The following is a 21,731-nucleotide window of genomic DNA, read 5'->3' as shown; positions in this document are numbered from 1 at the left end:
CCTCCCACATTAAAAAAAAAATCAATCTATCACTGAGTCCTGTCAATTTTAGCTAAGAGATACCTCTCGAATCATCTCACTGTTGCTAGCTAATCACTCACGAGAACCTCCCTGACAGCCTTCAAACTGGACTCCTCATCTCTCTCAAGCTATTCTCTCCTTTGCCACCAGAGTAAAATTCTCTTGCTTAAAATCCTTTGGCTTCTATGGTAAAGTCCAGAGACGTCAATTTGGCGCCATGACCTCCTTTTCCAACTTTATCTACTGCCCTTCGTGGCCTTGAACCCCATGCACCAGTCCAGAACAAGCCCCCGCCACGCCGTTCTTCTGTGCTTTCACCCACATTTTCCTTGCTTGGAGTGCCCTTCTCTCGATTTGTCTCTTACTCACTCACGAAGGTGTGGCATAAACATTGCCGTGAGCCTTTGGCTAATTTCCCCACCCACAGACAGACTTAGCTTCTTCCTCTGACCCCACAGTATCCTGTTTCTACTGATAGTTCATTTCCCAAACTTACTTAAGACTCTGATGTAAGACTCTGAGAGGGTATTTGTTAAAAACACAGATTCCCGGGACTCTCCCCAAGAGATTCTGATTCATTTGGTCTGGGGTAGGGCCCAAGAACCTGTAGTCGTTTCGAAAGTGCCTCAGGTGACTTTTTTTTTTTTTTTTTTTTTTTTTTTTTTTTATGCGTTACGCGGGCCTCTCACTGCTGTGGCCCCTCCCGCTGCGGAGGACAGGCTCCGGACGCGCAGGCCCAGCGGCCATGGCTCACGGGCCCAGCCGCTCCGCGGCACGTGGGATCCTCCCAGACCGGGGCACGAACCCGTGTCCCCTGCATCGGCAGGCGGACTCTCAACCACTGCGCCACCAGGGAAGCCCGCCTCAGGTGACTTTAATGCTCAGGCAAATCTAGGAGACACTAACGATACTAGAGAACTTATGTTAATTATGGTCACAGTAGTCCCCCCTGATTTGCAGGGAATACATTCCAAGACCCCCAGTGGATGCCTGAAACAGCAGATAGTACTGAACCCTATACATACTATGCGTTTTCCTATATTAATTGGCAGGTAGCTTATACTGCATGGACATGCTGGACAAAGGAATGATTCACATCCTAGACGGGATGGAGCGGGACAGTGGAAGATTTTACCATGCTACTCAGAACAGTGCACAGTTTAAAACTTGTAACTTGTTTATTTCTGGAATTTTCCATGTAATATTTTCACACGATGGTTCAACTCGGGAAACTGAAACTGCGGAAAGTGAAACAGCGGATAAGGAGGGACTATTGTATTTACTGACATGTCTGTCCACTTCACCAGATTGGGAACTTGCCAGTCTGCTCTATCCACATTTGTCTTGGAATCCATGTACCTAGAATATCATAGGAGTTTAGAATTTACTGAATGAATGTTAAGTATTTTTACTCAGACTAATTTTTCATTCCCATGATAGTTCACAAAATTTGATTCGTTATTCAAATGTGTATTATGGGCCAAGGTAGAGGGTCGGGACTGAGATAGACTTGGAAGAACATGGCTGCACAGGTGGTAAGATTGGGTGATAAGAATGTCAAACATTTTTTCAAAACCTTGGCTGAGTTACAGATTTGGAGGCAGCCAAACCTGTTAGTATTGTCTGATGAATTTAACAATATGAATAAAACTCACAGTGCAGAAAGACAGACACTCTTGCTCCCACCCTCAACTGGATGTATATTCCCTTAAAGAAGCAGAACGGCATAAAGGTTAACATGGGTTCCACGTCAGAGTGACTGGTAGGGCATCGTGGTTCTTCTGGTGCCAGCTGCGTGCCCTTGAGCAAATTACTTAACCATTCCATTCCTTCTTTTGTAGAATTGTTTTCATAACATTTTCTGCCTTAGTGAAGTCGTATGAGGATTAAATAAGAAAATGTACATAAAACAGCACAGGGCCTGGCCAGTAGTTAAGCCCTCACTAAATGTCAGCTAAAATGAGACAAATAGTTGTTATTAATGATAATTAAAATAGTTCACTTACTAATAAAATAGTTATAATAATAATAAAGTGGATGATGATACTTAAAATTATGAAGACTGCCCCAGTGCTTCCCTCTGTTCAGTCTTCCCTGAAACATGTAGTGTAGAAAGAAATATGATTGCCCTCAAAATTCCAGGGCATTCTCCTTCATTTTCCAGCTGTGAAACCTCCTCATGCCCTGCTCTTTCGAACTCAGCACAGAGCAAACCATGCATGGCCATCTTATCTAGGTACAGAATGCGCAGCTGTGTCTATTGACTGAAGCATAGACAAAAATAGTGCCAGTAATCGGTCCCTTACCTGTCACAGAAACCTTAGAGTTTCTAAAGCTGCACCTGAGCTTCACAAAACACAGCAGACTACGGCTTGTCTCTGCATGTCTATTTCACAGATGGCAAAACTGAGGTTCAACACTGTGAGGTTCAAAGTGTTTTACCCAAGGTCAAAACGGCTGGTCATTCAGGGTCTCAAATCCAAGTCTTCTTATTCCAGGTCGAGCAATCTTTGGGGATCTTAAAAGCACAGTTTAGAAATAAGACCACAGGGGGCAAATAAGTTGTTGGAAGTTACCATGGCTTCTTGGTAAAGATGTGTTTGGGGCTGGCTGACAAAGCACGAGAATGCATAAATGCTGCCTAGAAGAAGCCTTCCCTACCCCACACCCCAGAGGATACAGTCTGGGCTCTAGAAGACGTGCGTCTTGCTTATCTCATTACATATAGTCCCGACCTCCACTCCTTTCTACTTAGATCTGGCTCCTAGAAATCACCTGGGCCCTTCCCCAGATCCATTCCTGGGCTCCCTCCTCTGCAGGGAGTTTGTTCATTCTAAGACTTAGAAATCACCTTTGCTCCCCCAGTTTGACTCCTTCCCACCTGCCAGCTCTGACACAGTTCAGTGATCAGGCCTCCTCCGTGGCACCTCCTGCGTCTTTTCCTCTCATCGCTCACACTCTCCATTTTCATACTCTACACACAGGTGTCAGTCTGAATCCCTGAAGTTCCCCTCAGAGTTTAAGCTGTCTCTTGCTTCTGGGCCGATGCAATGCCATTCTCTTTCTTATTATTTAGTTGTTAAATAAGTAATAGCTACATGACTCACAAACTTTAAATATATACATACAAAAAGGTATACAGAAGAGTCTTGCTTTCACGCCCATCACCCATTTGCCCCATCTCCACCCTCCCTACCTCTGAAAACGTGTCAGCACTTTTATTAGTTTCTTGTATATCCTGTCAGTTTATTTATACAAATAGAAGTAAATTTTAAAACATGTATATACTATTTGTTTAACCCTTCTTTCCACACTATTACACACCTTGCTGTTTCAGATCTATGTTGGCAGATCTTTCCACATCGATGCAGAGAGTTTTCTTATTCATTTTATGCCTGCATATTGTTCCATTGTATGGATATACCATAATTTATTTAACTAGCTCCCTTTTAATAGAAATTTCAAAGGCTTCCAACTTTGTACCACTACAAACAATGCAATAATGAATTACCTTGATTTCTCACTTGTGAATATATGTCTATGAGAGTAATTCTTAGAAGTGAGATTACTAGGTCAATCAGTATGGGCATTTGTGATATTGACCCATATAATCAAATCACTCTCTACAGATTATACCAATCTATACTTTCACCAGCAATACATGGGAGTTCCAGGTTCCCGATGGCATTGCCACAGAGTACATTATCAAGACTTCTGGATTTCTTCCAATTTGATAGATGAAAATGGTATTTCAATATGATTTTCGTTTGAATTTCTGTTATTATGAGTGATGTTGTACACCTTTTGTTATGTTTAGGACTGTTTGTATTTTCTTTCTTTCTTTATTTTTCAAACTCTCATTCGTACCCTTTCCCCATTTTTCTATTGCATTGTTGGTCTTTTTCTCATTGATTTATAGGAACTCTTTATATATTAGGAAATCTTTCCACTGGCTCTTTGTACTTTGACTTTGTGAATGGTGTTATTTATAACTTTGTTTATGGTGTTGCTTGCCATACTTTTTTTTTTAATATAGTTAAATTTATCAGTCTTTTCTTTCAATTGGAACTCCAACTTTTTCTGGTTATACTATTGCTTGGACACAACTGGTAGGATTGAATGTATAATTCAATTGAGTACAACTTCAAGCAAGTGAGATAAATAGACTGTTGTTTCAGTCAGTCTCACAAGGAAGTCTGAATAAATAAGAGTGGTTGGGTTTTTGTTGCTTGCAAATTTCTATAGTTCTTCAGGTTTTTCTTCTGAAGAAGAGAGAGAAGGGACTTCTCTGGTGGTCCAGTGGGTAAGACTCCGCATTCCTAATGCAGGGGGTCCGGGTTCGATCTCTGGTCAGGGACTAGATCCTGCATGCTGCAACTAAAGAAGCCCACATGCCATAACTAAAGGAGCCTGCATGCCACAATGAAGATCCACATGCCACAACTAAGACCCAGCACAGCCAAATAAATAAATAAATATTTTTAAAAAAAAAAAGAGGAGAGAATAATATATAGCTTCAATTATAAATAATATACTTAAGGTCCTTACAATCCTGAGATCTGAATTTATGATTATATTAAATTTTCTTGTGTGTTATATCATTATATTTTGCAAAAGAGTGAAACTAACAATGAACAATAAGAATTTCCATATGCCTAATTTTTACACTGGAAAAATATTACGTTAATCAACTTTTTTATTTAGTGCTATTATAAATGAAAGTGTTATAAAGAGTTATAAATTCCTTGGAGAAACAATACAGATCAATAATTTCTACTTTATGGTATGGCTCAATGTTATACCTGACTAGTAGTACACATTCGTTTTCCTCTTGATCAAATTCAATCCTGTCAGGAATAAATGTATTACAGATACATGACTTATTTGATTAGAACATTAGAACAAAAGTGTATGTGAAAGAAGATAGGTAGCAATATGTCCAGTAGGGCAGTTTTAAATAGATAATTAAGAAGACTGCATTAAATTTAGATAAGACTGTTGTTAAATCTCCTGTTCGGTTATCACTTCTTTTCGAAGTGGGAGTAAACTTTCACATATTCAGAATCTGGATCCTTTACATAAATGAGCTAGTCTAGTAAGTAAATTAACTAGTTAAAATCCAAAATAAGATAGCATTAGTCACATTAGCTTGTTATATATGTGAGCTTTTGTTCCTACCTAGGTTACACAGGTCATAAATTCATCATATTCTAGATTTCTTTTATTCCTTTGATTATTTTTTTCAAAAAATATTCATTGAGCGCTAACTATATGCCAAAGACTGTGCTAGAAGCTGTGGGTACAATGGTGAAAGACACACACCCAAGGCCTGCCTGAGGCCACCTCTGAGCCTAACCATTGGGCAGAAAGTGCTCAGAAAATATTAATTGATTGAAATTGTGCTGAAACCATACTGAAAACTTTTGTTAGAGTTGCCGGATTTAACAAATAAAAATACAGTATGTCCCGTGCAATATTTGGGCCATAGTTATACTAAAAAATTATTTGTTGTTTATCTAAAATTCAAATTTAACTGGAAATCTTGTATTTTATCTGCCACCTTACTAGGGGTTTACTTCTCAGAAAATAAGTTCTAGCCTTGCCTTTACTACATATATAAGCCATTTGAACACTGAAGATGTTTATCTCTGTGCCTCATTCTTTTTTTATACTCCATTTATGAAATTCTCTCCTTATAAATTATTTTCAATAATTTATAGGAATGGAATGCCCTTCTCCTCTGATGTCAATCAGAGGGGAAAGGACAGCTTAAAAGTCTTGGTTCCAAACTGGTAACTGCTAAAGACAAACACATTATAGGAGAACAGTACGTGTTATCTAAAGAGACTAGAGTTTTACAGCCAGTTCTGAAATGTCAGACATAATATTTTTCAAAGTTTAGATATTTTTTTCCAGCAAGACCTAATACTCTATCTTAAGAAATACAGCTTTCCCACATTACCTTGAAATAATTGGTGAGCAGGTTCATTGGCTAGGGGAGTGGCTGAGATGGGATGCAGAATCCTGGCGGGGCAAGGGGGTATGGGGTGGGGCATGAGGATGATTATATGAAGACACTGCGGAGAAGAGAAGGCAGTTTCAGAAATGGAGAAAGACTGAATTCGGACATTTTTAAAGAGCTGCACCCTCCCCCTCTAACCACCAATGAGTAAAAACTGCCCTTTTTTTTTTTACACTGCTGCTCTTCTGGCTAGCACAGCTCACAAATTCCACAGTGGAAAAGAGTGTCTGGTAGAAAAGGATGAAGTTCTACAGAGGGTGGACCGCACATTTAACTTTTATTAAATGCCTTTTAAAAATTTGTAAAACCTACCTATACATATATAAACAATCAACTTTTTCATTTAAAAACAAAACAAAAACAAACAAAACTTCCATCCAGATTTGAAGGATGTCAAAATTACCCCGTATGTTTCAGAGCAGGAAGCAAAGTGGATGAGCTGCCTTCCTGGGTAGGGATTGTCTGTCCTCTGAGGGGAGGTGCAGGTCTCCTCTGTATTCTCTCCTGTCATCACACCAAAGATCCAGCAAACTTCTGCATTGTTCTAAGATGGTCATGAAGAGACGCAAGAGCAGAACATCTCATTTGCTACTAACGATGGAATTCGGGAGAGGGTGGTCCCGTTTATGCTCCGCCGTTTCCATCCAGGAAGAGGCCAAAAACTGGCCTCCTATAAACTTCCTTGTACTGGGTTCCTGACCCCAAGCCTAGAAAATTGGTCTTTCTTTCCAACGTTAAGCTGTAGCCTTCACTTGAATGTCTCCCAGGAAGCAACAGGAAGAAAAATGCATTTGTGAAAATTTTCTTAAAAAATAAAGTATGAACTGACATTTCTTTTCCTACAAAGAGCCATAGAAGACTCAATACAGAAAAAAAAAAATCCTCAATATAGAAAAAACAAACAAAAAACCCCAAAACAGTCCTCAGGTTTCTTCATGTATCATGGAACCAAAACAGTTAGAGCCAGAGATATACTAACACAATAGATGTGCTCACTCTCCTCTCAAGAGTCTCTTCAGTTTTAAATATATTTTTGAAGTGGGGAGCCCAGCTTGAGACCACACACAGCATTTACAGGGATCTGGACACATCAGGTGAACTACTGGAACCACCTGGGCAAGCCCTTACTCTAAGCTCAGTAAACTTGACCTAGGAACAAAGCTTTAGTCTCAGGGGGAGGGATGAGTTCATGTGTGGTCCGGTGACAGAAATTTGTCTCCTGGTCCAGCTCCCATAGGTTCACAACTGAATCATTTAAAACGACAGAAGACAAAAAACAGATCAAAGAACTGCTTCAGTAAAGAAATAGATTGAGGGTGGAGATCACAGGCTCTCAGGTCAGACGACCTGGGCTCAAGTTTGGCTAGACCACAGTAGCCTGTGTGACTTGAGATAAATGAATTCTAAAGCTGCTCAAAGCCTTAGTTTTCCCATTTGCAAAATGGACAGAATAATAGCACCTACCTCACAGGGTTGTTATAAATATTGACAGACACTCAACTGCCTTTCAACAGTAGTCTGGTAAGTAAATCACAGTGTTTCACACAATGGAAATGCTAACAGCAACGAGAATGAACAATATACAATGATGTACAATAATAAGGATGGGTCTTGCAAACACAATGTTGAAAGAAGTCAGACGCAAAAGGAGTGCATACTGTATGATTTCATTTATCTAGAGCTCAAAAACAGGCAAAGCAAATAACGTGTAGTGTTCAAAGACAAGGTGGACCTCCTGAGACAGCTGAATGTGCAACTGACATGTCACACCGTGAACTAGACTTGTGATGGGCAGAGATGAACCGTTCCTTGAGGACCCACATGGAACATGGCTTACCCTCGCAACTACAACTTGAATGACAAACTGTCTACATTCAATCACATACCCCATGGCTGCTTTCACACAGGCAGACAGAAGGAAACTCCTGCAACAATCATCCAGCTAGTCAAGGCAAAAATCTAGGTCCGCAGGGGAAAGACTAGGGTTTTTTTTAACTGGATTAACCCCATGGGCTGGCTTCAGTCTTCATTGATCATGCATTAAGATCACCCCACAACTCTTTATTTTGCTGCGTTTTGTAGACATGTATGGATACAATGTGACTATAAACGGATTCAAAATGGCTGCGCAGGCTGCATATCAACTCTTACTTTTTTGCTTCTATGTAGTATAAGCAAAATGTTTCTAAATAAGTGGAGGAACCTGAAAGTGGCTCTTGGTGAGACTGGTTCCCTGACCATGCCTTTTTTTTTTTAACACATATTGACATCCTTTTTTTGTTGTTGTTTATATATACTCTTTTCCATTATGGTTTATCACAGGATATTGAATATATCCCATGCTATGTGTACAGTAGGACCTTGCTGTTTATCCATCCTGTATATAATAGTTCACAGTTGCTAATCCCAAACTCCCGGTCCTTCCCTCCCACACCCCCTCTCCCTTGGCAACCACAAGTCTGTTCTCTATGCCTGACCATGTTTTTGAACCTTCATGAATCCACACCAAGACAAAATATTTCCAACCACAATTTTGCAGGATCATTATGCGGCTACTTTGCACACTAATGCAAATTTACACCACAGAATTCTGTTTGGTTCTTGTCAGGTGATGGCAACAGAGTGGACGTGAGGCGTTATTCCCTCAGACATACACAAGGCCCACATTGTAGAACTGTTGTGCTTCTGGGTCTAGTTTGCATGTGGGAACTACACAATTAGGAATACTCTACGCTACCCTCAGAATCTGTGGAGAAAGCACAAACTGCATCTCAGGGCTTAAAAGCCTCCTTACCCTCTATCCCTATTCCTTGAATGAACAAGAGAGGCTTCCAGATGCTTCGTCTTCACTCTGGGCGCAGTCAACTGGCTCGGCTCTCCCTCTCAACCTCTCAATCTGACTGTTTTTCCTCTACACTCCTCGTCCTTCTGACTCACTCAGTCTCCTCCACTTACCTAGGCAGAGGAGGCTAAAAGGAGCACCGCAGCCATCCCCACTTATATGCTCTGCATATCTTCTAATAGCGACACTGTCAGCAGTAGCTTCATTTGAGGCAGATGGTTTGATGTTGATGGTGGGACTATTCTTTATCGTTTCATGCTTGTTTTTCTAAATATTTTCTTTCTTTTTCAAACATATTTTTAGATGCCGTGCTTCATAACTTTTCTCTATTATAAATATTCTGCGTGATTATCATATATGCACTTTCCATCTTAAGGACTTAATCTTAAAGCTCCAACTCAAGCTTTTAGAGAACGACTCCCGTTGAGTTAAGGTGGTTTTATATAGCCCTGGGAAATCCTCTCAGAGTGTACATTATAAAGATGCCCTGTTTGGATGTTACTTATTAAATCTGCTTCAAAAAACAAAGGTCTTATTGGTTCAACTGGAAAAATCAGCCTCAAGGCTGTGCCAACCAGATTCTGTGTACCTACCTCACAAGCTGCCCCTTTGTTGATTTGTGCCAGCAGGACTCAGGGAGGGGTGCTGCGTGTTATGCTTTGCTCTTCAGTAAGACCCATGGGAACAAACTAACTCAGCAAAACGTAAGCAAACACAGATCTTTTATGGACATAAACACAGATCTTTTATGGACAAAACTTAAGCAAACACAGATCTTTTATGGACAAAACTTAAGCAAACTCAGATCTTTTATGGACAAAAATTATAACTTTTGCTTACCTGATCCAGGTTCCCAAGATGGGAACCTGGATCAGGTAAGCAAAAGTTATAGTTTTTGTGTTTCCTTTCCCTCCCCACCCACCCCTTGCCTCTACTCTCTCCCTCCCTTCCTTCTTTCCTCTCTCTCTCTCTTTCTCTCTCATATAGGACATTTGTTGAACCTGGATAGAAATGCACACTTGAATTTCTTTGAAATGACATGATACAAATATGATTTTAAAAGTTTGGAAGTCATTTACATTTTCCAATATTAGACTTTAATTTTGTTTTATCTGTTATGTACAGAGATTACATGTCTTCTGGCAGCCAGAGTGCCAGATTAAGCCTGAATATACACACACTAAAGACAACAAATATTCATTCAACTTAGATTGGGTGATTAGAATGTTGAGGGTAAGATTTCAAGACAAATAATCCATTTGGGTGCAGCAATGCAATTGGCTGACGAGTGGTGCCAGATGTCATATTATTTATGGTCAGTAATAGTAGAGCCAACTTACCTCATCGGAGGCACTAGAAAAATCTGGTACTTTGTTGAATGGGAATGAAGTGCTACTCAATTTCTCATCTAAACTAACCAATCTGATTCATTTGAGAGTTCAATCTGTAATGTAAATAAGGCGCTAACCATAAATGAAGTCTGGCCATATCAACATTTCACAAACTGTGTTCTTCAGACTGTCCCTCGAGAGATTATGGTTTTCTGTGGGAACAAAAAAGTGGGCATTGGCCAAATAAGCTTGGAAAACACTAATAGGTTTGCCGACAATATGAACTTGAACTTGTGATATAGTTTAGCTTCCTTTCTAGTAAAATGAGGAAAAAAAACTTATAAGATTTGCTTTACCTTAGTTTTTTAAACAGTTCAGCTTCATTTTGCCTTAGCGAGTATATAATGTTGTATATGTAATGCTGTATAAACAAATCCTTGAGAAGGATGTCTTTTTGTAATGTGAGAAGTCCCTTATCTTGCTTATTCTATTGCATAAAAAAAAGAGATTTAGTTACTATGTTAAGAATTTTGTTTATTTATATAAAAAAAAGTTATGCCTTGGAAGGAGGGAGTGAGAAGGGGAGGAAAGGAGAAGGAACCTGTTTACGTCAAGTGTTCTGACCCTCTCCATTCTCACCTGACCCCTCACACCTACACCTATTGCATAATTATTCAGGTCTAGTAAAATGAACAACTTCCATTCCATGAAACCGCACGATCCCATGGGGCTGAAGAATATGTTCCCACTGTGTGAACACCCCCAGTGAAGGTGAAGGGTGTGGGGTTAGGGGTTCATTACTTTGGGAGCGCCCCATTCCACGGGTGTTTGGCACAAATTCAGCTCCAGAGGAGGCAATTCTACCTCTAGGTAATTACTTTGGCTCTCAACGATCAATTTCCATATGCTTAGCCTCGGGGGTCTTACATTATTTAGTAAGGGGTAAGCCCTAATATCTGTAGAGATTGCCTTATGATTTAAAGAATACTCCCGTGCTGCTTTTGTCTGTGATCTTCACAATCCAATGGAGTATAAGCCCTGACTTCACCTGAGTGCCCCTTTCTCTGTACCATTCTTTGTTAATGGATATGCTGGTCCCTTATGTATCCATTCTGGTAATGGTCTCTCCTTTTGAGTTATGATTTATTTTAACATAAGATACTAAAACGAGGCGTGTTTAATGAACTTCTCTTAGTGCAACCAATTATCTATTATCTTTCGCCTTAAGGCAGAGCTTTGCTGCCCTGTAGTTTAGGCTACTTGGTTATAAAATGCCTTCAAAAGTGCTAGGGTCTGTATGGGTAAATGTCAGAGGTTTCCTTTTCCTGCAAGTCTAATATTCCTTGTATCATTCTCCAGTCTTCTCCCCTTCCTATTCTTTTTTTTAATTGGTCAAATTATCCTTGAAAATAGTACAGATTATCTGACCCAGAATCATATCCTTTCTTCAAAAGTCTACCTGTGTTTGCCATTTACCTAGCTATGCATCAAAATCCTGCATGTTAAAGGGAACCTTCCTACACTGTTGGTGGGAATGTAAGTTGGTGCAGCCACTGTGGAAAACAATATGGAGGTTCCTCAGAAAACTAAAAATAGAGCTACCATATGATCCAGCAATCCCACTCCTGGGCATATATCTGAACAAAACTATAATTCAAAAAGATACATGCACCCCTATGTCATAGCAGCACTATTGACAATAGCCAAGACATGAAAACGACCTAAATGCCCATCGCAGATGAAAGGATAAGAAGATGTGGTACATTTATACAATGGAATATTACTCAGCCATAAAAAAGAATGAAATAGTTACATGGATGTAACTAGAGATTATCATACTAAGTGAAGTAAGTCAGAAAGAGAAAGACAGATACCATATGATATCACTTATAAGTGGAATCTAAAACATGACACAAATGAACCTATCTATGAAACAGAAACAGAATCACAGACATAGAGAACAGACTGATGGTTGCCAAGGGGGAGGGGGTTGGGGGAAGGATGGAGTGGGAGGTTGAGGTCAGCAGATGTAAGCTTTTATATATAGAATGGAAAAACAACAAGGTCTACTGTATAGTACAGAGAACTATATTTAGTATCCTGTGATAAACCATAATGAAAAAGAATGTAAAAGAATATATATGTATATATATAGCTGAATCACTTTGCTGTGCAGCAGTAATTAAGACAACATTGTAAATCAACTAGACTTCAATTAAAAGAAAAATACTCCATGTTCATCTTCATGACAGTCCCTACTGAAAACCCAAATGTCCATCAACTTGTGAATGGATAAACAAAATGTGACACACAGATACAATGGAATACTATTCAGCCATAAAAACGAATAAAGTAATGATATCTGCTACAACATGCATGAACCTTGAAAACATTATGCAAAGTGAAAGAAGCCAGACACAAAAGACCACCTATTTTATGTTTCCATTTGTAGGAAACAACCAGAAAAGGAAAATCTTTGAAGACAGAAAGTAAACTGTTGGTTTCTTGGGACTCAGGCTAGGGACAGAAGTGACTACAAATGGGCACAAGGGATCTTTTTGGTGTGATGAAAATGTTCTAAAATTAGATTGTGGTGAGGGTTGCACAATTCTATAAATTTACTAGGGATCTTTCCATTGTACATTTAAATTAGATGAATTTTATGATATGTAAATTATACTTCAATAAAGCTGTTTTTAACAATAGTCCTTCACATCTTTACTTGATTTAGCCCATTTCATTCTCTCATTGAGAATCTGTTCAAATTCTTGTAGTGATTCCAAAATATACAATTTTTGTCTATGACCAAGACTACACATAATACTTCATTTTGATTCTAACACTTATCCTAAATGTAAAAAGCATATCCTGCTTGGTAGTTTTTTTAGTCTGATGTGACTGTGGTAAGCATAGTTTCAAGAATTTCGAAGCCAGGCCTGAGCTGTATAATGGTCATGAATGCTGAAGTTGAGGCTCTAAGGAATACGTGGGTAAATAAATCGTGGTATATTCACATGATGGAATATTATTATTACACAGCAGGGTTTCTCAGCCTCAGCACTAGTGATATTTTGGGCCACTGTTGCAGGGCTGCCTTGTGCATTGTAGGGTGGGTAGCAGCAACTTTCCCTCCCCCCAGTTGTAATGACCAGAAAATGTCTCCAGACGTTGCCAAATGTCCCCTGAGGAACAAAATCACCCCTGACTGCTATGCAGCAATGAGAATGAACAAATTCCAACCACACACTACTAACAGTACAGACGATATGGAGGGCTCTCATAAATATAACTTGAGACAAGAGAAGCCATACACAGTGTGTATGATATACAGTTCTAGTTGTTCTCTAAAGCTCAAAACCAGGCAAAAATAATCAGATGATTACCTTCAGAGGGAGAGTTCGTGACTGGAAGGGGCTTCTGGGATTCGGACAGTATTCTGTTTCTTAATCTGGGTGCTGGTTATACAAGTGTGTTCACTTTATGAAAATTCATCGGGCAGACACTTAAGATTTATATATATTCATACACATATGTTATATACGATACTTAAATAAAAAGTTTAAAAATATGGGCCATTGCTGTGGCTGCTGCAAAAAGAGGGCATTCAAGGTGACTCAGGAGGGGCTCAGCACCTTTCCAACAGGACGGTAATTCATCCCTCCACAGACCCACCAGGACTCCTGCTGGCCCACCCTGAACTCTGAGACACAAATCCAGTGTGTTCCATTGATGAATAAAAGCCTGTTCCTGGGTTACTTTGTTACCCAGGTGCCAAAGCCAAGAAAGTCCCTCCCCGCCGCCACCCATTTTCAATTCATACTTTGCAAAGCACAGGTCTGAAACGGATTTCAGTGTGCAACTGAGCTAAATAAAGCCAAATAAAGGAAGCACTTTCTTTAGCATTCACTCCAGAGCTAAAGAAAAACAATGCGTCTAGTTCCCAAATCTGAGAGTACTACAAATGCCCAAGGTGGCAACTCCCGTTGTTTGTTACAGTAGGGGAGAATGAGTTGTGCGGATTCATACATGTTCTCACTCTCAGTTGGGGCCTCTCCTGACCAATAACTTGTAGTTACAGATAGTGTATCAGGTGCAGAATGGAGTTCGTGGCCATAGCATTCTTTTTTTTTTTTTTTAACATCTTTATTAGAGTATAATTGCTTTACATTGTTGTGTTAGTCTCTGCTGTGTAACAAAGCAAATCAGCTATCTGTATACATATATCCCCATATCCCCTCCCTCTTGTGTCTCCCTCCCACCCTCCCTATCCCACCCCTGTAGGTGGTCACAAAGCACCGAGCTGATCTCCCTGTGCTATGCAGCTGCTTCCCACTAGCTATCTATTTTACATTTGGTAGTGTATATATATCAATGCTACTCTCTCACTTCGCCCCAGCTTACCCTTCCCCCTCCCCATGTCCTCAAGTCCATTCTCTACGTCTGTGTCTTTATTCCTGTCCTGCCCCTAGGTCCATCAGGACCATTCTTTTTCTTAGATTCCATATATATGTGTTAGCATATGGTTTTTCTCTTTCTGACTTACTTCACAAGCAGCTCATGCAGCTCATTATCAAAAAAACAAACAACCCAACCCAAAAATGGACAGAAGACCTAAATAGACATGTCTCCAAAGAAGATATACAGATTGCCAACAAACACATGAAAGGATGCTCAACATCACTAATCATTAGGGAAATGCAAATCAAAACTACAATGAGGTATCACTTCACACCAGTCAGAATGGCCATCATCAAAAAATCTACAAACAGGGCTTCCCTGGTGGCGCAGTGGTTGAGAGTCCTCCTGCCAATGCAGGGAACACAGGTTCGTGCCCCGGTCCGGGAAAATCCCACATGCCGCGGAGCCTGCGCGTCCGGAGCCTGTGCTCCGCAACAGGAAAGACCACAACAGTGAGAGGCCCGCGTACTGCAAAAAAAATAAATAAATAAAAGAAAAAGAAAAAAATCTACAAACAATAAATGCTGGAGAGGGTGTGGAGAAAAGGGAACCCTCTTGCACTGTTGGTGGGAATGTAAATTGATACAGCCACTATGGAGAACAGTATGGATGTTCCTTAAAAAACTAAAAATAGAACTACCATATGACCCAGCAATCCCACTAGTGGGCATATACCCTGAGAAAACCCTAATTCAAAAAGAGACATGGGGGCTTCCCTGGTGGTGCAGTGGTTAAGAATCCACCTGCCAATGCAGGGGACATGGGTTTGAGCCCTGGTCCGGGAAGATTCCACATGCCGCGGAGCAACTAAGCCCGTGTGCCACAACTACTGAGCCTGCGCTCTAGAGCCCGCGAGCCACAACTACTGAAGCCCGCGAGCCACAACTAGTGAAGCCCGCACACCTAGAGCCCATGCTCTGCAACAAGAGAAGCCACTACAATGAGAAGTCCTCACACCACAAGGAAGAGTAGTCCCCGCTCGCCACAACTAGAGAAAGCCCGCGTGCAGCAACGAAGACCCAATGCGGCCAAAAATAATAAATAAATAAAATAAATTTTTTTAAAAAAAAGAGAGAGATGTACCACAATGTTCGTTGCAGCACTATTTACAATAGCTAGGACATGGAAGCAACCTAAGTGTCCATCAACAGATGAATGGATAAAGAAGATGTGGCACATATATACAATGGAATAGTGAGGTGGATGGACATAGCATTCTTTGATGGAGGCAATTAAGTGACACCAGATCCAGGCCTAGTAATCTGAACAATAACCAATGAGTTCACACTCTACACAATTTATCTGAAAGGCTCAAATGATCAGGAGTTACTGTTAGCCTTCAAGCCTCATATATGTATATGAATGCACATATTTACAAACAAACAAGAGACAGACAATTCTCCATTGTTCTCTTGTGTCTCTGTACATCTTTTGATGTGCAGAGTGTTAACTGCCTTTTATTTCAGACTATCTTTTCAAGGATGTTTGTATAGTGAATGGCCTTGGATGAGAGAGATAATGTCTCCTCCAGAGCAAAGGGTCAGCCTCTCTACTGCCCATCATAAAAAAGATTCAGGTTCCCTTCACTTGCAGTTCCTCTCCTATAATACAACTCACTGCTTGTGCGGATATCCATCTAGATGCACCCATGTCACCCGCTTGGGAGATGGGGGCAAGAGGAACCAACACACACTGATGCTCATACTGATTGCTGTGCTATGAGTAATAAAGCCCTTTGTCTCTGACTCAGGAGTTTTGTTTTCTGCCAGCAACCATGCAACTATGGCAAGTTAACTTATTAGATTGCAACTGGGATAAAATCACAGACTTTTCACAGTTGCTATTATCTAGATGGATGGATAGATAGATAGATAGATATAGCTTTCTCTTTTTGAAAAGTAAATCTCCTACCCAGCCACTCAGTTCTCTTTGCTGGAGGCAATAATACTATTAATTTACTATGCATCCTTCCAGGGATATTCTATGCACTTATAACTATATGCATCTTTTTTCCTTTTTCTCCCAAATGTTACGAGGCTATAGATACTCTTTTGCACCAGGCCTTTTTTACTTAACAAAATGCTTGGAAATCTTTCCATATTGGTATAGTTAGGGGACAACTCATTCTTTATTAACAGTGGCAAATTAATTTCTACTATGCATATATTATTATAATAACAAAATAGTCCATAATGTGTACTTAAAGAATTCTCTTATTGATTGATATTTAGGCTGTTTCCAACCCTCTGTTACAAAATGTTGCCAAGAATATCCTTGCACGTACATCATCTTACCCATTTGCAAGATCTCTATAGAAAACTTTCCAGAATTTGAATTGCTAGTTCAAAGGATATGCTCAATATTAATTTTAATAGATATTTCCAAACACCTCTATGGAGATTGTACTAATATACATCTCCACTAGCAATGTATGAGACTGTTTCTTCTCTCACACATTTGTCAGTATAACATGTTGGCTTAAGTTTTTACCTGTGCCAATCTGATAGATGAAAAATTCAATCTCATACTTTTAATTTGTATTTCTTATAATGAATGAGATTCAGCATCTTTTCATATGTTTAAGAGCCATTTGTATTTCCTTTTCTGTGAAATTCATGTTCTTTTTCCACATTTTTTTCTATTGGATTGCTGATTTTTTTAAATACTCATTTGTAGGAGTGCTGTATATTTTGGAAAGCAGAACTGTGTCTTCTCTGAATTAGAAATTTTCCCCTAGGTTGTTGCTTGTCTTTTGATTTAATTTTTTTTTTTAAATTTTGGCAGGTAATTAAAAAATTTGTGTGTGTGTGTATTTGTGTGTGTGTGTGGTATCTGAATTTGTGTCACACTTAGAAAGGTCTTCTCAGCTGTGAGATCATAAAAGATCCATATTTTTTCCTCATAGTTTTATGGGTTTTTTTTATTGCTTAAATCTTTGTTCCATCAAATATTTTCTTTTCAAAATTAATTATTAAAATATACATTTAAATGCTTATCTATATTCATAAGGCTAAGAATAGCTAAAAGAAGAGATTGTTTTCTCAACTCTGTGATCACATTCTTTTGAACGTTCATCCTTTGGCAGGTACAGATCTAGAATCGGCCCTAGACATAAAGTAGTTCAAAGTACAATCCACGTGCATGCATATGATATAAACCTTATATATTATATAGATAATGTTGTTATCCTATAAAGAGATAGCAGATAGCTCTCCAGTAATAACTCGATAAAGGGATTCTACTCTACAAAATTTCGAAATTATATTGCCTGCAAAAATGAAGATGATCTAGAAGAGAAACACAGAGCTTCCTTGGGGAGGCAATTTACTTGACAGTTCTCGGTGCTGATTCTATACAGGGCTGGTGAGAGGGCTTAGTGCAGAATTCCCTTTTCTTCTTGTTCTTCTCTAGAGGTCAGGCCATTTTGTGTGTCATTTTTGTATCAGATTTTTTTTTTTTTTTAAAGAAGTCATTGGGCACATGGGAGCACATGTATATGTATAGCTGATTCACTTTGTTATAAATCAGAAACTAACACACCATTGTAAAGCAATTATACCCCAATAAAGATGTTAAAAAAAAAAAAAAAAAAAGAAGTCATTGGGGCTTTTTTTTTTTTTTTTTTTGGCTGTGTTGGGTCTTCGTTGCTACGTGCGGGCTTTATCTAGTTGTGGTGAGCGGGGGCTACGCTTCGTTGTGGTGTGCGGGCTTCTCATTGCGGTGGCTTCTCTTACTGGGGAGCACGAGCTCTAGGCGTGTGGGCTTCAGCAGTTGTGGCTCACGAGCTCTAGAGCACAGGCTCAGTAGTTATGGCACACAGGCGGCTCAGTTGCTCTGCGGCATGGGATCTTCCCAGGCCAGGGCTTGAACCCATGTCCCTGCATTGGCAGGCAGATTCTAAACCACTGTGCCACCAGGGAAGCCCACCGTGTCATTTTTGATTCCAAGGTATTCTGACCTGCTGTAGGTGAAATTTATTTTCTGTCCTGATAGTTTTATAGGAGAACTATAGGAAAAGGAAAATTTTAATTCTTTTAGGTTTAATATATATGGACACATTGCTTTCAAAATACCTGTAACGAAATTCACTTCAAAATGAGACAGAAGGAGGACTTCCCTGGTGGCGCAGTGGTTAAGACTCCACGCTCCCAGTGCAAGGGGCCCAGGTTCGATCCCTGGTCAGGGAACTAGATGCCACATGCATGCAGCAACTGAAAGTTCGCATGCTGCAACTAAGGAGCCTGCCTGCCACAACTAAGACCCGGCGCAACCAAATTAATTAACAAAAAAAGCGACAGAAGGAAAAAGAAACAAAAAGAAACCTGCTGTCCTAAAGAAACCAACTGTAGATCAGAAAACTTGCCATTAATTTAAGAATTGTCATTAACAGGGGGAGAGATAAATTAGGAGTTTGGGTTAAAATATGCACACTACCATGTATAAAATAGATAACCAACAAGGACCTACTGTATAGCACAGGGAACTATACTCAGTATTTTGAAATAACCTATATGAGAAAAGAATCTGAAAAAAAAATATATATATATTATACCTGAAATCTGTACACCTGAAATTAATACAACATTGTAAATCAATTATACTGCAATAAAAAATAAATTAGAAAAAAAAGAATTGCATTAGCTTGAGTCATCTAATCTTTTTAAGTCAAATATCTATATTAAATGTTTTTTCCTTTCATTTACTACATTAAGAATGAATAATCTCTATGAAGATAAGTGCCATATAAGGCAATGCATTATTAATTTTTAAACCCAATGAGATAAATAAAGTTGATCAAAATCCATGATCAGACAAAACAAGGCAAGAAGTTTATTAGCTTGGGTGGAAAAGGCAGATGGTTATAAATTAATTTGATTCATTCTTAGTAAATTCAGATGATAGGTATGAAATATATAAATGGACAGCATTTCTGCCCATGAGGTATTTATATATTTTTCCTAGGAATGTCAGAGTTACACTGACAAATCACAATGGAAAGGCAGGCTGATTTTTGGAGAGTTCTTCCAATGTGGCTCTTTAATATTCAAGGCCATCAAATGTGACAAAGGAATCTTTTTAGATTTATTCCTGTTGGAACGTGCCAGGTTCAACAGTAAGATCTGGAGACTTACATTATCAGGAATCACAAGCTACTTACAAAAACAGGCCACTCTCTTAATTGTGATTTGGGAATGGGGCAAATTTCCAGGGATAAGTTGTCACCACAGCCAGGAACAACTGACTAAGAAAGAATGATCTCTGGGTTTTTCCAGAAAGCTGTCTGTTCATTAGGTAATGTTAAAATAGGACAAGGGTGGCAAGCTTTTAAACATTCCAGCTGTAATATTTAATTTTAAATATTCTGTGAGGAACGCGGCCATCCCAGAAGTCTGCGTTAGCTGGTAAATGGCCTAGCGTTTTTGGAAAAAAAATCTGAAAATAGCAAATAGCATTCTGCAGTAGAGAACACCCATTTGTTACTAGCTAGCTGGAGGCCCTCAGGCATGTCACAATGCTCCACATTTGTATGGGGAAGGAATTAAGCTAGGCATTGATTCTCAAGGCAGGCAGAACCGAGGAACCTCTTACCCAGATTTTAAAGAACCCCACACAGACCAATTCAATCAGATTCTTGGGAGTGGTGTCCAGGCATCAATATTCTGTAAAGTGTAGCAGGGTTGAGAAACACCAGGCTAGATAACCTCTAAGGTCCCACCCAGATCTCAATAAATGAAGGGGAGAATTCAGAATACCAGCACAAGAAATGGAACTCAAAAAAACATAAAAGCCGTGCAAGTGTAAAGCAAACCCTAACCAGGGGTGTACAACACACAAATATCATCAGAGAATGATATTCTCACATGAACTGTGGCTTCATGAACAAAAAAATATGCTTGATTAGTAAAGATAACATCAGTAAAAACATTCAAGGCACAGAACATGAAAGGTATTATGTCATTAACATCTGGTGGCACTGGTACTTTTTATCCAATTCCAAATTTATGACATACATATATATCAAGCTCTGACCATTCAAAGACTCAAAGCTCTTTTCAATAGAAATTAAAAATCAAACAGTGTGAAATGGTAGGTTTTTAATTTCTCACTGAAAAACATCAAGAGTTGATATGGCAAAAGCCAAGAGGTTGCTTTATGAAGACATGTTCATTCCTTGCTTTTTGGATAAAAGAGATAATGCTAGACTTCCCTGGTGGCGTAGTGGTTGAGAGTCCGCCTGCTGATGCAGGGGACACGGGTTCGTGCCCCGGTCCGGGAGGATCCCACGTGCTGCGGAGCGGCTGGGCCCGTGAGCTATGGCCGCTGGGCCTGCGTGTCTGGAGCCTGTGCTCCACAACGGGAGAAGCCACAACAGTGAGAGGCCTGCGTAACGCAAAAAAAAAAAAAAAAAGAGATAATGCTAAATGATAACAGCCAGAATCAATACTATGACTAAGTACTGCAGGTTGATTCTTAGAAGGGATTCATTTGAACTGGGCCTCAGAAAATAAAGCAAAATAAAAACCCTCCCTCATGTGACCTTCTATCTTGGATTTTAGCCAATAGGGCCTGAGTTCTTAAAGTGCATATTAGACATGGGCCTTGTCTGGGCATCTGTGAACCCTCTGGAACTGCCTGTAAAAACTGTGTGTGTGGGCCTGCGTGGGTGTACCCATGCACAGAGCTTTCTTATCCTTTTTTGAGTCAAGAACTCCTTTGGTAGCCTATGGACCCCTTCTCAGAAAAATGTTTTTAAATGCATAAAATAAAACACAAATGACTGCAAAGAAAAAAAAATGAATTAGTTATCAAAATGGTTTTGTAAAATTACAGGACAGTAATAAATGTCCTTCTTTATCAGCATATTAAATAACAAGATCCTGATGCTTAGGTAGACAGCTATAGTAATCATCTAAATTTCGGAGTAATAAAGAACAGTTATTTTCATGACATCAGCAATATCGGCAACAACTTACGTGATATGAAAATATCTGTAACTTCCATTGCTGATATAATCACAGGTACTGTTAATACTGCTATGATTTGTTGTCTGTGATCA

At 39.4% G+C, this 21,731-nt stretch overlaps 1 protein-coding gene across 8 annotated transcripts in view; it reads right to left on the bottom strand.

The window, feature by feature from the left end:
* The window catches only part of PAPSS2 (3'-phosphoadenosine 5'-phosphosulfate synthase 2), an 80,556-nt gene that overhangs the window by 45,638 nt on the left and 13,187 nt on the right, over positions 1 to 21,731 (bottom strand). Inside the window, exon 2 of one of the 8 annotated variants that reach the window (XM_032608899.1) lies at positions 5,984 to 6,098. The exons of 3 other annotated variants lie outside the window; for them this stretch is intronic. In XM_032608899.1, the coding sequence (XP_032464790.1) occupies positions 5,984 to 6,010 (27 nt within the window). In that variant the 5' untranslated portion in view covers positions 6,011 to 6,098. Of the gene's footprint in view, positions 1 to 5,983; positions 6,099 to 6,446; positions 7,311 to 21,731 lie in introns of those variants that run through there. 4 more of the 8 variants (XM_032608894.1, XM_032608895.1, XM_032608896.1 and 1 more) reach the window with 4 other exon arrangements.

Source organism: Phocoena sinus, chromosome 16, assembly GCF_008692025.1.
Source record: "Phocoena sinus isolate mPhoSin1 chromosome 16, mPhoSin1.pri, whole genome shotgun sequence".
NCBI classification, from domain to species: Eukaryota; Metazoa; Chordata; class Mammalia; order Artiodactyla; family Phocoenidae; genus Phocoena; species Phocoena sinus.
Note: the sequence above shows the minus strand (reverse complement) of the source record. Positions and strands in the feature narration are given on the sequence as shown.